This window comes from Microcaecilia unicolor, chromosome 10, assembly GCF_901765095.1.
Source record: "Microcaecilia unicolor chromosome 10, aMicUni1.1, whole genome shotgun sequence".
Taxonomy (NCBI): domain Eukaryota; kingdom Metazoa; phylum Chordata; class Amphibia; order Gymnophiona; family Siphonopidae; genus Microcaecilia; species Microcaecilia unicolor.
Window position 1 is genome coordinate 146,555,149 of NC_044040.1, and position 13,750 is coordinate 146,568,898.

The following is a 13,750-nucleotide window of genomic DNA, read 5'->3' on the forward strand; positions in this document are numbered from 1 at the left end:
ATCCATACTGAATATGCATGAGATTTTTATATACTGGCTCTCCAATTTGTGCAAACTGATCTTAAACATACATGTTGTACATGTGACCCACTGAGCGAAAAGGTACCAAAAGTGGGGTTACAAATAGAGATAAAGGCTATAAAAGTTTAGAGGGACAACTTTTATTTTTGAAAGTTTGTGTAAAATAGGGTCGGTAAAATGGGGACTATGCAATTATTGTTTCAGAACACGCTTTTCATGTTCTACAGCCTAAAAACTGCAGGTGCCTAAAGTGAGGTATTCTGGCACTAATTACTTTTTTTTGTTGATAAACGTTTCTCATTTTTTAAAGATGTGATTAGTCCATACCGGACGCTGAAAGTTTGCATGATTATGAAGTTCATATTCTTCTATGTTGTGGTATAAATATGTCACATACCTCACTTTTGGTACCTTTTCACTCAGTGGGTCACATATATAGTAAAAACGCAGCTAGCTACAGAGCTATGAGAGCAGTGATTTGAAGAAATGGAAGCAAATGAAGGCCAAGTCCACAGTTTAAAGGGCACTGCCAACTCCCAATAACAGCTGTATCCATGGGATAGGGAAGGAAGGCTGGCTGCAGATTTAGTTCCTCTGGCATCACTGATTAAAAGGGAACTTCCATACTAATGGGAGCAAGACATATTCCCATTAGAGCACTGAAAAGGATCTCAAATCTCATGATCTTGCAAAATAAAAGGATTGCTAAACCAAACAAAAGAAAAACAGAACAAGATTTTATTGTCTAAAGTCTGCAGAACAATGAGCAATTATCTGTACAAAGTACACAACAGCACAACTTTTAAATACAATCTGAGAACAAACTTCCCAGAATTCACAGTCCCCAAGTCGACAGGAGGTACCAGAAAAATGATGAACCAGTGTCCAGGTAACAAAAAAAAAATCTGGTTAAAAAATGGAGCAGGCTCCAAAGAGAGTCCGGAGTAAAATTGTTGCGCATGAGGCAATATTTTTTTTCCAATAAGTCACAATGGCATTTTGTTGCCCTCAATGCTTATTTTCACAGCGTGAGCAGATTTGCTCTTTTTACGGATGTCAGTGAACTTGCGCATCTGTTTGTCTAGTCTACTCACTCCTTTCTTGGCGCTCCCTTGAAACTGTACCCAAAAACAAAAATACCTGATGTTAGTGAAAAGAAGCAATCCCAGTCATGTAGGATTTCAGAAAATCAACAACAAATATACATCAGATAAATCTGCATATACTGTGTCTCCAATTTATCAAATCTCTCACACACATTTTCCACTGAGGACAGCATAACTAACGGGTGCCGAGGACAGGTTTGGGGACCACTAAAAATAAACTATATATACTAGAAGACACTGCTAAAATAACTGCAGCAGTATCATTCTAAGAGACAGGGTGATTTGAGAATTCATTCCAATTTCCTTTCTCACATTAAACAAAGTTACTTACCTGGCCAAGGTATTCTCCGAGGGCAGCAGCACTTGACTTGTCATACATGGGTTTACATCACCAATAAAGCCCAGTGCAGGAAAACAGTACCCCTGCAACTAAAGCCTTTGGATGGTCTCACCGCGCATGTCACACAGAACCTCTTCAGTTTATTACCTGCTAAATGGAACTCTTTGGTAAGTGGGAGGGTTAAAACGATTCAAAGTCCTTTTGTCCTCAGAGAATATCTGCAACAAGTAACTTTGTTTTCTCTGAGAGCACGGGACTCCCTAGCTATAGGCTGCCTTCAACACAAAATGGGAAAAGAACACAAAAGTTCAATAAATAAATAAATATATATATATGTATGTATATATGTATATATATATATATATATATTTATTTATTTTTTTTTTAAAGAAAAGCAGCCTAGGGGGATGGAATGGGATTCTACTCTCCAAATAGACTCTAGAGAGCTGTCTGGCCATTACTGTTGCGTTGAGAGTCCTGCTCTAGGTAATAATGAGATGTGAATGCATGAACAATTGTCCAAGTCGCAGCTCTGCAAATCTCTTCTATGGAGGCTAATTTCAAGTGGGTTACGAATGCAGGCACAGCTCTCGACATTATGAACTGTAACGTGACCCTACAGAACCAGCTCAGCCTGGGCATAAGTGAAGGAAATGCAGTCTGCTAGCCAACTGGAAAGTATGCATTAACAAAATGCTGGGTGGACTTTCCATGGGCAGTGTGTTTCACCTTTAGGGGAATGTGGTTTAAGAAAAAATGTATTGACTAATTAAGATGAAACTCCAACACAACTTAGGAAGAAACTTTGGATAGGTGTGCAAAACCAATATGTTATTTAAAAACTTATTAGAAGGCAGATCAGTTACTACTGCAACCCCCACAACAGAACCAGTCTACCCAGTCTAAACTGAACTGCAATGATTTTGCTGCATACTTTGCCAACAAAATTAAAAGTCTCCACTAGGATTTACAGGCAATCCCACCCAATCTCCAATCAGTTAACCAGGAGTTCACCCTTTGATTAAGAAAAATAACCTTGACCAGGACAAACTTGAAAGTTACCAGCCAGTATCCAACATCCCATTTCTAGGGAAACTTATAGAACAAACAGTCTGTGTTCAACTCAATGATTGGCTAGAATAGAGAAACTGGCTAAATCCACGTCAATCTGGATTCAGACCTGGTTATGGAACAGAAACGGTCCTTATATCCCTACTAGATGATCTTCACAGAGATCGAGACAGGGGATTCGCCTCTGTGTTAGCACTGCTAGATTTCTCAGCAGCTTTTGACACTGTGGATCATGATATCATGAGCGGGAAAGCGCGGGGTACAAATATAACAAAAATAAATAAAAAAAATAAAAATGCTAGCATGACTGACAGAAACAGGTATCAATGGAACAGTACTTGCTTGGTTCAGATCCTATCAGACAGGCAACAAATCATAATGTTTGGCAGCAACTCATCACCACCATGGGCACTGACCTGTGGGGTACCACAAGGATCGATATCATCACCTATTCTGTTCAATATCTACCTCAAGCCACTAGCTGAGCTGATTCAGTCAATGGACATCTACGCAGACGATGTGCAGCTATTCATACCCACTGAACCAGTCTTACCTACGACCCTGGATAAACTGATTACCTAACATCAATTCAAGAATGGGCTAAAAATACAATCTTTGCTTGAAAACCGAGCTTCTCTGGGTCCCTAACACAAGTGGAAATATATCTGACATCAAAATCTCTTTTGGGAAGTAAACTCCCCCTCAAATCACAAGTCAGGAACCTTGGAATCCTACTATATAAATGAAGAATGACCGACGTGCCACACATGCATAGCATAGCACGTCACAGGTCACTCCCGACGTGGTTAGAGGCAGGACGGACCAGCGCCACTACAGAAATCCAGAACGCCCGGGCAGCGGAGAGAACGTGAGCGAGCACGAGAGCCTTCAAAGGGATGCAGTCGCAAAGGAATGTAACAGAACATCGGTAGGAGGGGGTTCTTTGTATCTGGTGCCTTGGCGAGGACAGCTGGTGATGTGATGGGGGGGAATCCGCGGGTCTAGACCGCAGCTGCAGGGACAGGAATCCAGACGGCTCTGGCCGCAGGCGCTGGGTCTGGCTGGCTAGGGTTGGAGGGGGTGGGGAGAAGGAGGTGATAGAGGGGGGATACAGGATTCATGTGCTTCTCTCTCCGCCCCCGAGCAAGCTGAGCTCCAGGAGCCAAACCCACCTGCTGTGGTCAAAAGGACAAAGAGGCAGGGGGAGCCTATAAAATGCCCCAGAACGAACCCGAGGCCTGAGACAGACAGCGAGCCAGGGCCACACGTTCACCGGCAGGCTGAGCTCCAGGAGCCAAACCCACCTGCTGCGGTCAAAGGGAGATAGAGGTAGGGGGAGCCCATAAAAAGTCCCAGAAGGAACCCGAGGGCTGAGAGAGACAGCGAGCTGGGGCCACACGTTTACCGGGACAGAGGCAGACAGAGGATGGTATATCTGTGGGGCTATGACAGTCACAACGGTGAGTGATTAGCAGGGGAGTTGCGGCTCAGCTCATGGGGCAAGGGAACCGGGACTCCTTAGAGTAAGTGCAATACTGGGCGCACTCACAGAGAAACTGGCAACAAGACCCATTAATTACAGTACTAATATCACAACACTTTATCCTATTCCATCCATCTCTCTCTCTCTCTCACACACACTCACACTGTCTCTCTCTCACACACACACACACACTCACACTGTCTCTCTCTCTCTCACACACACACACACTCTCTCTCTCACACACACTTTCTGTCTCTCTCAACTTACTCTCAACTCTCTCCTTCACACAGACGCACACACACACACTTTCACTGTCTCTCTCTCACACACACACATATATATACACACTCTCACTCTGTCTCTCAACTCACTCACACTCTCTTTCACACAGACGCACGCGCACACACACATTCTCTGTCTCTCTCTCTCACACACACTCACTCACTCTCTCACACACACACACACTTTCTGTCTCTCTCTCTCTCTCTCACACGCACACGCACACACACACACTCACTCTCTCTCTCTTTACATTTCAGAAATAAAAAATCTTGCCCGTTTTAATGGGCTTAACGGCTTGTACAGTTAGATTCAACACTTACTCTGATTCCCCAAATCCAAGCAACCTTCAAGAGCTACTCCCACTATCTGCGACAGCTACGCTGTCTCTTTCCTTACAAAGAGAAGATAAATCTTATCCCAGTTGTGCATGCCATGATAACATCAAGACTGGATTACTATAATGCACTCTATAACAGTCTGACTACAAAGGGCCTGCACCAGCTCCAATTGATTCAGAATGCTGCAGCAGAACTAACAGAAGGTTGCAAGCGACGTGACCACATCACACAATTTTTGCAAAAACTTCATTGGCTACCAGTACAATACAGGGCTAAATTTAAAATTCTATGTCTAGATCTTCAAGGGCCTTAAAGGAAATGGCCCCCAGTACTTGAAGAATAGGATGACCCTCTACACACCTCCAAGGACACTAAGGCTCTCCCAAAGACTATCATTAATCACACCTCTCCAAAAGACATACACGATGTGATAACCACAAGACAGCCTTCTCCGGAGTAGCCCCCACACTCTGGAATGCACTCCCTGAAAGGTTCCACTAAACACAAGACTATCTCTACTTCCTGTGTTAAAGTGGATGGTTGGCTAGTTGTTGGGTTGTGTTGAGGCGGACAAGATTGGACTATATCTACAATCACTGCCACAACTACATCTACAACTTTGTCCGCGGTCCGCACTAGTCTGTACCATAACCATAAGTATCAGAATTTTCTACTTTTTATATCATCATCAGGGTTTTTGCCCTCATTGAAAAGCTGTTTTTGAGTTCCCACGTCATCTGTGCTGTGTCAAATGAACAGGATTTTTGAAATTGAGCAGGTTTTTCACGAACCACATTTTGTATGCATTTAGGTTTTGTGTTATCACTCTTCTGTTCTTTGTTTGGCCATAAGGTTTTTGAACCATCCGTTTTTCTCTGTGTTTGGAGTTTTTTTCGGATGTTTTTTTTCCTTATGGCCCTAGAGGGACCAGTGATAGTACCTCGCTCCCAGATTGGAAAGGGTTTTTTTGAATACTGTATTTTTCCCTATTGGGAGGCGTTTGAGGTTCCAATTGTTAAAATTTCTTAAGATTTATTTTTAAATCTAAGGGTTTCAGGAGGTGTGACACAAAACTATTTGCTTTGTTTCAAACTTACATAACTTTTGGGATTTATTACCTGAAGTTTGAATTTCCCTTTGTTGAGTTAGAAGTGTCTAATATAACTAGTAAACTATGCCATATTTTGTATTGTTATTTTAATATTTTTACTGCTGTAATTGTCTATTGCTCATGTTTGATTTATTCTTATTGTACACCGCCTTGAGTGAATTCCTACAAAAAAGCAGTAAATAAATCCTAATAAATGAATGAATGAATAAATAAATGCCTTGAGCTCACTAACTTTGCAACTTACAGAAACTGCCAGTAAAAATATGACCATCCAGGTCAGATACTTCATGTGACAGATATCTGAAAGCTCAAAGGGAGCTTTCAACAGCTGGGTAAGAACACTGAGGCCCGATAATATTGTGGGAGGCTTGATGAGAAGTTTCATAAGTACACAACAAAAACAGGGAAAACAAAAAAAGAAAATCAATCTGTTGCAGGATAAACCAGGGAAGTGCAGCACTAATAAATATAGATAAACTAACTGATAACAGCTATTTAAAAAAAAAAAAAAGAGTGACAGTGAGAGAGAGCGAAAGAAGATATTGCACTGAATACTTACTAATATTATTTAATATAGTAGAATAACATACTGAAAGAATCAGAATACAGTCTTTGAGTCTGAAACATCTCAAAATAGTAATATTGAAAAAGATGTGTGGCACATTCAAGGATACATGTTTTTTTTTATTTTTTAAGTGTGGAATAGTACCACAACAGGGCCAGGCTCTGGGCGAGGGAGGGGGGGGGGATGCACTAAAGTCGTCTTTAGAGCCGATCTGTACCGAATTCCATAGCGAATCGGTAGGGAACGGCTACGCATCAAGGAAAGGGAATGCAAATGAGCTGCTTGTTGCAGCTCACTTGCATTCTCTAATCCTTCGTACAACCATTGGATAATCGGCTGGTAGAGCATGCGCAGAGCAGCCAAGCATTATGCTGGCTGCTCTGCGCATTTCAAGGACATAAAAAACCCCCCAAAACAAACAAAAAAAAAACCCACGTCCTTTACGGACGGCCTTGCCCCCCCCCCCCCCCCCCGAGGTCACCGTTGCCGCTCCCCGCTCCCCTGAAATCAGAACTTTACTCTTTCCTTCCTTCCTTGAAATTACAGCTTCCCCGCCATCCTCGCCCCCCCCCCCCCGAGGTAGTCACCGCCGCTCCCCCCTCCACCGGGCCCTCACCGCGCCTCTCACCTCCGTGTGAAGGCGCCGCACCGGCAACAACAGCTGATCGCCTCTCCGGACTTCCCTTCTTTCCTCCCTGACCCGTCCTCGTCTGACGTAAGTTGCACGGAGGTGAGAGGCGCTGTGAGGGCCCGGTGGCAGGAGGGGGGAGCGGCGACAGCGACGACCTCAGGTGGGGGCCACGGAGGATGGCGGGGAAGCTGTCATTTCAAGGAAGGAAGGAAGGAAGGCGTAAAGTTCTGATTTCAATGAAGGGGGGAGCGGCAACCTCAGGCAGGGGGGGGGGCAAGGCCGTCCATAAAGGATGTGGGGTTTTTTTTGCCCCCTCCCGATTTTGTTTTTAAACATTTTTATACGTTTTCCAAGCCCGCGCAGCCTCAACGAGAGGTACAGACCTCTCGTTAGATTTGCCAGCGTTTTTCAGCGTTAGGGCAAGCGGAAAAGCTTAGTGCATCTTATTTCAACAGGGTTTCTACACAATTTGCTCATCTGCATTCCGTTTGCGTTAGCTGCTACCGTCATTGGAAAAAAGTATTTAGTGCATGCCAGGGTTTACTACTTGTTCGTTAATGGCTCGTTATTGACTCGTAAAGTTTAGTGCATCTGGCCCTGGGTGTTAGCAGAATTGGTATGTTTTGACCTCCACCGAGAGCATGTGCCTCATGGTAAATTAGCCAGGTTATACTCAGATAGTAGACCAGCCATTGTGTGTGACCCATTTCCTTGATGTGGTCAGTGGAAGGGTGTAGAAGTTTGTGAAAAGCGATTCTCTGTGCGGGGGGTATCTTGGGGGGGGGGGGGGGGTAAACTGTATTCACAGTATTGTTTTAGAGAGAGATGCAGAGAGAAAGGAAGGGAGCAACTAGCCCAACATGCCCAGAAGAACAAGGCAAGCCAATGGGAAGAGCCACATAAGACACATGGATCTGGGACATGTGGCTCAGGAACAGTAAGTCACAGAGTACAACAAGATTACAGGGATTTATAGTTCAAGGGCACAATCTTAAATTAAGGGTACAGGCAATGGGAGCAGAACATAGCCCTATTTTAAAATCTGAAAAGGAGGGCTCCTTCTGGCGATCTGGAGAGGGACCATTCCATAGAACAGGCCCTACGACATTAAACACTGGTTGCAAATGGAAATTACCTGAGAGAGCTGATCAGCCAGACATCATAAGAAGCAGCAGTTATTCTCTAGTACAGTAAACATTAAGATAGAAGTGCACAGTGAATGTAATAGAGGTCTCCAGAAACCTTCTAAAGTTGGGAAGTCTGTAATCCTATCTAGCAAAGATGACCGAGGAGGAAAGTCTCATGTCCCGGTATCAAACCTCACACCTGAACTTGCTTCGGTATTTGGTAAATCTCCTTTGTTTCCTGGAAAAGAAGAAAAAGGCTCGAACTGCCCCCTCTGGTAGAATAGAAAGAAGGCGTTATGTCTGCTGGTGAACCCATCAACTAAGGCCATGGGAGCACCACGTGTCCGATGTTCCCAGATTGAATCGCAAGTAATAGAAGAGGTGACTTTGCGGTTTCAGACCTAGGCAAGACCACTCTCCCCTAGGGTTCTTTGATCGTGTGTTTCTGGTTGTGGCGGAAAGCAGAAGACCCACTGCCACAGCTGTGCCTGGGACAACTTCGGCTCACCGCAATTGGGCCATCAAGACGATTTAATATCTGGATGATGTATGGAGAGCCCAGGGCCCCACAACAGTCAAGGTCAGCAACGCTCCAGCAAAGTGGGAATGAGATCGCCTGAACAGCGGTCCGTGAAGTCGGCCCCTCCGGTATCACATACATGGTGGTCCGCACAAGTGGCGCCGCCAACTGACCACAGATGAGTGAATCCAGGTCCTGCCAAGGATGCAGCAACAACTCATCCCAGAATATCCAAAGAAATGCAAACCTCTCCAGCTTCAGCTAAGGTCAAAGTTCATTAGAGGCTGAACAAATTTCGGTTTCAGATTCAGCACCAAAACCAGGGTTTATATTTTAGTTGAAAATAACTGGTGCATATTTGGCTGAAAGCAAAACTCTCTGCTTCCCCATGACCGTCCACCTCCCACTCCCGAAGATGAATCTCTTCACTGACCTGGCCTCCTGACCATCAGTAGGCCCTCCCTGGCCTATCTTAACAAGCCCTGGTGGTCTAGTAGACTCTTCAGGGGCAGGAAAGAACTCCACTCTTTCCTGCCCAGTGCCACTACTGGTTTAAAATGCCTGCCGAGACTGGTCCCAGTAGCTATTTTCACACTGTTCTTGCATATGCTGGTACCAATCTGAATATGGCTGCCATTTTCAACCAGCAGCAGCACTGGGCAGGAAAGAGTGTGTGTGTGTGTGTGGGGGGGGGGGGGGGTTCCTGCCCCCAAAGAGGCCACTAGACCACCAAGGCTTATTAAGGTAGGCCTAGGGAGGGTCCACTGATGCTCGAGAGGCCCACATCGTGTTGAGAAAAGCAGCACTCTATTCACTCCTCAAACTTCTGCATGATCTGCTCCTCTAAGGCTGACATCAACAAAGTTAGGGGCATCACAGTAGGAATGGTCAGATCCTTCTGAGTCACACCTGAGGAGTATCAGAAACAAGTTCTCAGGTCCATGGAGGCTGTGCACCCTCTCTGATGGCACAGAGATGAGTGGACCTCACACTGAGGGAGATTCAAAGACACTGGTGATCTTGGTGCTTTGAGTGCCACACTTCAATGGGAGGTGATGCTGAGACACCTTGGCCTCCAATCTACTGTGTTCCATCATTCTTTTTTGGCACGGATAAAGACAAAGTCAAACCCTTCCTCTTCTTCAGGTGGGAATCAGAGGAGGGTTCTATTAATGCTTGCTGTCGAGAGTGACTAAGAAACTCTCAATGTCAATACATCCCCATCCCCAACATCTGATATAGCCCCTGGACCCGTGCAAGCTGATGTTTCTGATATTATGTTAATGCACCGGTCCTATCATTGAAAAGCTTTTCTGTACTATAGATCCCTCTCTTTGACATCTGTGAACAAAGAACATACTGAGAAGTATCATGGTTGAATCCAACATCATGAGTGGGTATCTGTAATGGATATGGTCCTGTTGTACAGACAACACCTCTTGGAGTTGCTGGGAGTCTTGCTTTGTGGCATTTTGTCTGGAAAAACAGCCATAGCTTGATAATGATAAAAATAATCCAACCAGGAGCTCAAGGCTGAAAAAAAGACCTATGAGCTGACGCAAAATTTTTTTTTTTTTTTTACAAAACCCTATTAAGTTAATGTGAAAGACCAAGTGTCAGTGACAGGACTTAAAGATTTTTTAGCACAAACAATATTGAGGCACAAACATGACCATGACAGCAAAATAAGTCTGAGTGGCTCCATGGAAAAGACTAAAGAGGTCCAGTGCAACAGCCGCTGGCAGAACACGTGCAAATACATTGTGAGATGGCCCAAAGGCTTACACTTTCTGTAATTGCTGGGATAGTGTTTCCTGTGCTGGGCTCCATCAGTGACATCACCCCATGCGTAAGGATTAAAACAGTCCTGCTTGTCCTCTGAGAAATCGTGGATGTTTTATATGGGTTCTGCAACATTTCTTGCCTTCTTCCAGTAAATCACCAACAACTATTCAAATGTCACATAAAGACAGTCAAACTCGGGGAACTGAACTCTTTCCAGCAAACCAGGGTGTTTAACAAGGACACAGGAGTTAAAAAAAAAAAAAAAAAAAAAACAACAACAAAAAAAACAGCATAAGCTACGTGTCAGTGCATGCAAATCACTGTATGGATAAACCCTGTGGGGGGTGGATATAAACAATGCACAACTGAAGCCTTCACTAGCCAAATGGCCTCAAGCTGCTGTCAATATATAGCCAAATGCATCAAGAAAGCTAAATTACTTACCTGTAAAGCAGGTGTTCTCCAAGGTCAGCAGGCATATATTCTCACGTGGGTGATGTCATCCACGGAGCATGGTGCAGGCACTGCCAAGTGCACTCACTGTAAATCTTGGCCGCACATGCACAGTTGCCTTCCTGTTCGATACTCGGGCGTGGGACCAGAAGTACAATACTAAAGCTAAGAAGACAACTCAAAGGGGAGGCAGGGAAGGATGTGAGAAGAAAGACTAAGGAGGCTAGGGCTTTTCAACTTGCAGAAGAGACGGCTGAGGGGAGACATGATAGAGGTATATAAAATATTGAGTGGAGTGGAACAGGTGGATGTGAAGCATCTGTTCACGCTTTCCAAAAATACTAGGACTAGGGGGCATGCGATGAAACTACAGTGTAGTAAATTTAAAACAAATTGGAGAAAATATTTCTTCACGCAACGCATAATTAAACTCTGGAATTCGTTGGCGGAGAACGTGGTGAAGGCGGTTAGCTTAGCAGAGTTCAAAAAGGGGTTAGACGGTTTCCTAAAGGACAAGTCCATAAACCACTACTAAATGGACTTGGGAAAAATCCACAATTCCAGGAATAACATGTATAGAATGTTTGTATGTTTGGGAAGCTCGCCAGGTGCCCTTGGCCTGGATTGGCTGCTGTCGTGGACAGGATGCTGGGCTCGATGGACCTTTGGTCTTTTTCCAGTGTGGCATTACTTATGTAATATATGCCTGCTGTCTTTGGAGAATACCAGCTAAAGGTAAAAAACTTAGTTTTCTCTGAGGACAAGCAGCCATAATATTCTCACATGTGGGAAACGCTAACTACCAGGCTCACAAGATAAATGAATTTTAGCAACTAAGTAGATAGTGAGTCTGATGGAAAAAATAGGGCCGGAGGGCGGACTTGACTTTTAAGTAGTAAAAAGATTCTGTAAGATTTGTTCCCAATTTTTGACTCTGCTTTCCTCTGTCTGTGCTCTTAACTCTATTTTCAGGGTCTCCTTTTCATTTGCAATTTCTTTTCTCACCTCCTATGTCTGGTACTGATCTTTCATGTTCAGCTTTCTTTGATTTCTCTGCCTCCTTCTCAAATCTATCTTGCTTTCCCTCTCTCTTCTCTTCACATTTATCATGTCTCCCCTCTTCCCTTTATGTGCAGCCTGTCTCCCCTCTTCCCGTCCCTTTATGTGCAGCCTGTGTCCCCATTTCTCTTCCCTTTCCTTTATGTGCAGCCTGTCGCCCCTCTTCCCTTCCCTGTCTTCCCATCACAAATCTTCAAACTTTGCAGTTATCGGCAGGTATTAGAAGAGGCCTTCCTCTGGCCATCCCAAGGCTTTCCATCTGCCGTGTTCCTCCAAAGGAGGTTACATTGAGAACAGAAGACAGTATGAGCCTATCTAGCTACATGGGCTGAAGCCAGTAGGTGGAGCTTGCTGGCAGTAGGCAGAGACTGCCACCATTTTCGCTCACCCAAAACAACAGCAAAAGATTATTAGAAATAATGGACTGCCTATGAGTGGTCCATCTGTAAAAAGTCAAAAGCTGTTCCAGCTGGATAGGCAGTACCTTAAAAGGTGGAGGACTTCAGATTTTTTAAAACTTATTTGGCAGGTTTTTATTTGAAAGCTTCCCATATGTAGATATAAATATCATGAAATAAAAATTTGTGTATCACTAAAACTGCTTAAAAAATTATTGTAGCTGGTAGAAACAGCAGTTATAAACTCTGTATTTTGTGTTCATTTTTCTACACAATACAGATGGCCAAAATTCAGTGAGGATATTCTGTTTCCTCGTGGGCTCATCTTAATTACTATTGTAATCTGCACTGGGAAGCCTTATAATATACCACTGCATTCCACAGAACAAAAGGAGCAAGTTCTCATATGCTATCCTTTTCTATTGATGCAAGAACAGGAGAAAAAAAAAAAAGATGTTAAATGCTCCCATGTTTCAACCTAATTAATGTTTTTTTAAAAAACTGTACTTCTAAATTAGGATGAAAACAAAGCTTCCTCTATGTACATCCGTATGCTGCACAAGCCGGCATGTTTGAAAATGTAAGTTGAGATCGAATAAAAATGCTGCCAACAATAAAGAATGACAACATGGACAGAGCAGCTCATAGGTTTACTTGCTTTGTTTTGGGTGAACGGCTGCATGGAGGAAAGGGAAAATTGGATTCATCTTTAATCTTTCTGAAGTCATGCCGTCACCTGTTCTCAATCTAACCTCCTTAGTCCGTTCTGGTTCCCCCACCTCCTGCGGTCTGTCTTCCCTCCTCCCCACCACTGCTTCAAACAGGAGACTCCAACCCGACTAGCACTGTCCGTTCTGGCTCCCCCGCCTCCTGTGGTCCATCCTCCCGCAACCCCGCTTCAAACCAGAGGCTCCTTACTGATGCAGCAGTTCTGAGCTCTAAAATGAAAAAGATAAAGATGCCAGAACAGAGCCGCGTGCTGCAACACCGACAGACAGGTTCTGCTGAAACCTCCCCCACTGCAGCAGGAAGTGTGTCACAGGGTGAGGTTCCGGCAAGCCTCGCTGTCAGTGTTGCAGCATGAGGCTCTGTACTAGCTTTATCTTTTTAGAGCTCAGAACCGCTGCAACGGGAAGGAGCCTCTGGTTTGAAACGGGGGAGGGGTGCAAATGAGCCGCAGGAGGTAGGGGAGCCAGAAGGAATAGAACAGAGAGGAGAAAGGGATTTCTGCTGGGACAAGTGGAGAAGGGGAAGATGAGGTCGGCACCTGGTCCAGCAGCGTTTAGGGGGTGCAATGCCCCCCCCCCTCAAACTACACCCATGGCTAGGAACATATATCTATATCAGCAGGAACCAAGTCATCAGGGATAGAGAGCGAGGGTCTGTGTTATTAAGGTTGGAAAAGGATCTAACCTCAATGGTTGCTTGGACGATAACTCTAGGAGAAGAGGGAACCAGAT

General features: G+C 44.4%; 1 protein-coding gene across 4 annotated transcripts in view; it reads right to left on the reverse strand.

Annotated features, from left to right (window-relative positions):
- Window positions 1–736: 736 nt before the first annotated feature.
- The window catches only part of IWS1 (interacts with SUPT6H, CTD assembly factor 1), a 124,572-nt gene continuing 111,558 nt past the window's right edge, over window positions 737–13,750 (reverse strand). For 3 of the 4 annotated variants that reach the window (XM_030215815.1, XM_030215814.1, XM_030215812.1), the window contains one exon: window positions 737–1,139. In XM_030215815.1, coding sequence (XP_030071675.1) covers window positions 1,008–1,139 — 132 coding nt within the window. In that variant the 3' untranslated portion in view covers window positions 737–1,007. The remainder of the gene's footprint in view (window positions 1,140–13,750) is intronic. The other variant, XM_030215813.1, reaches the window with a different exon arrangement.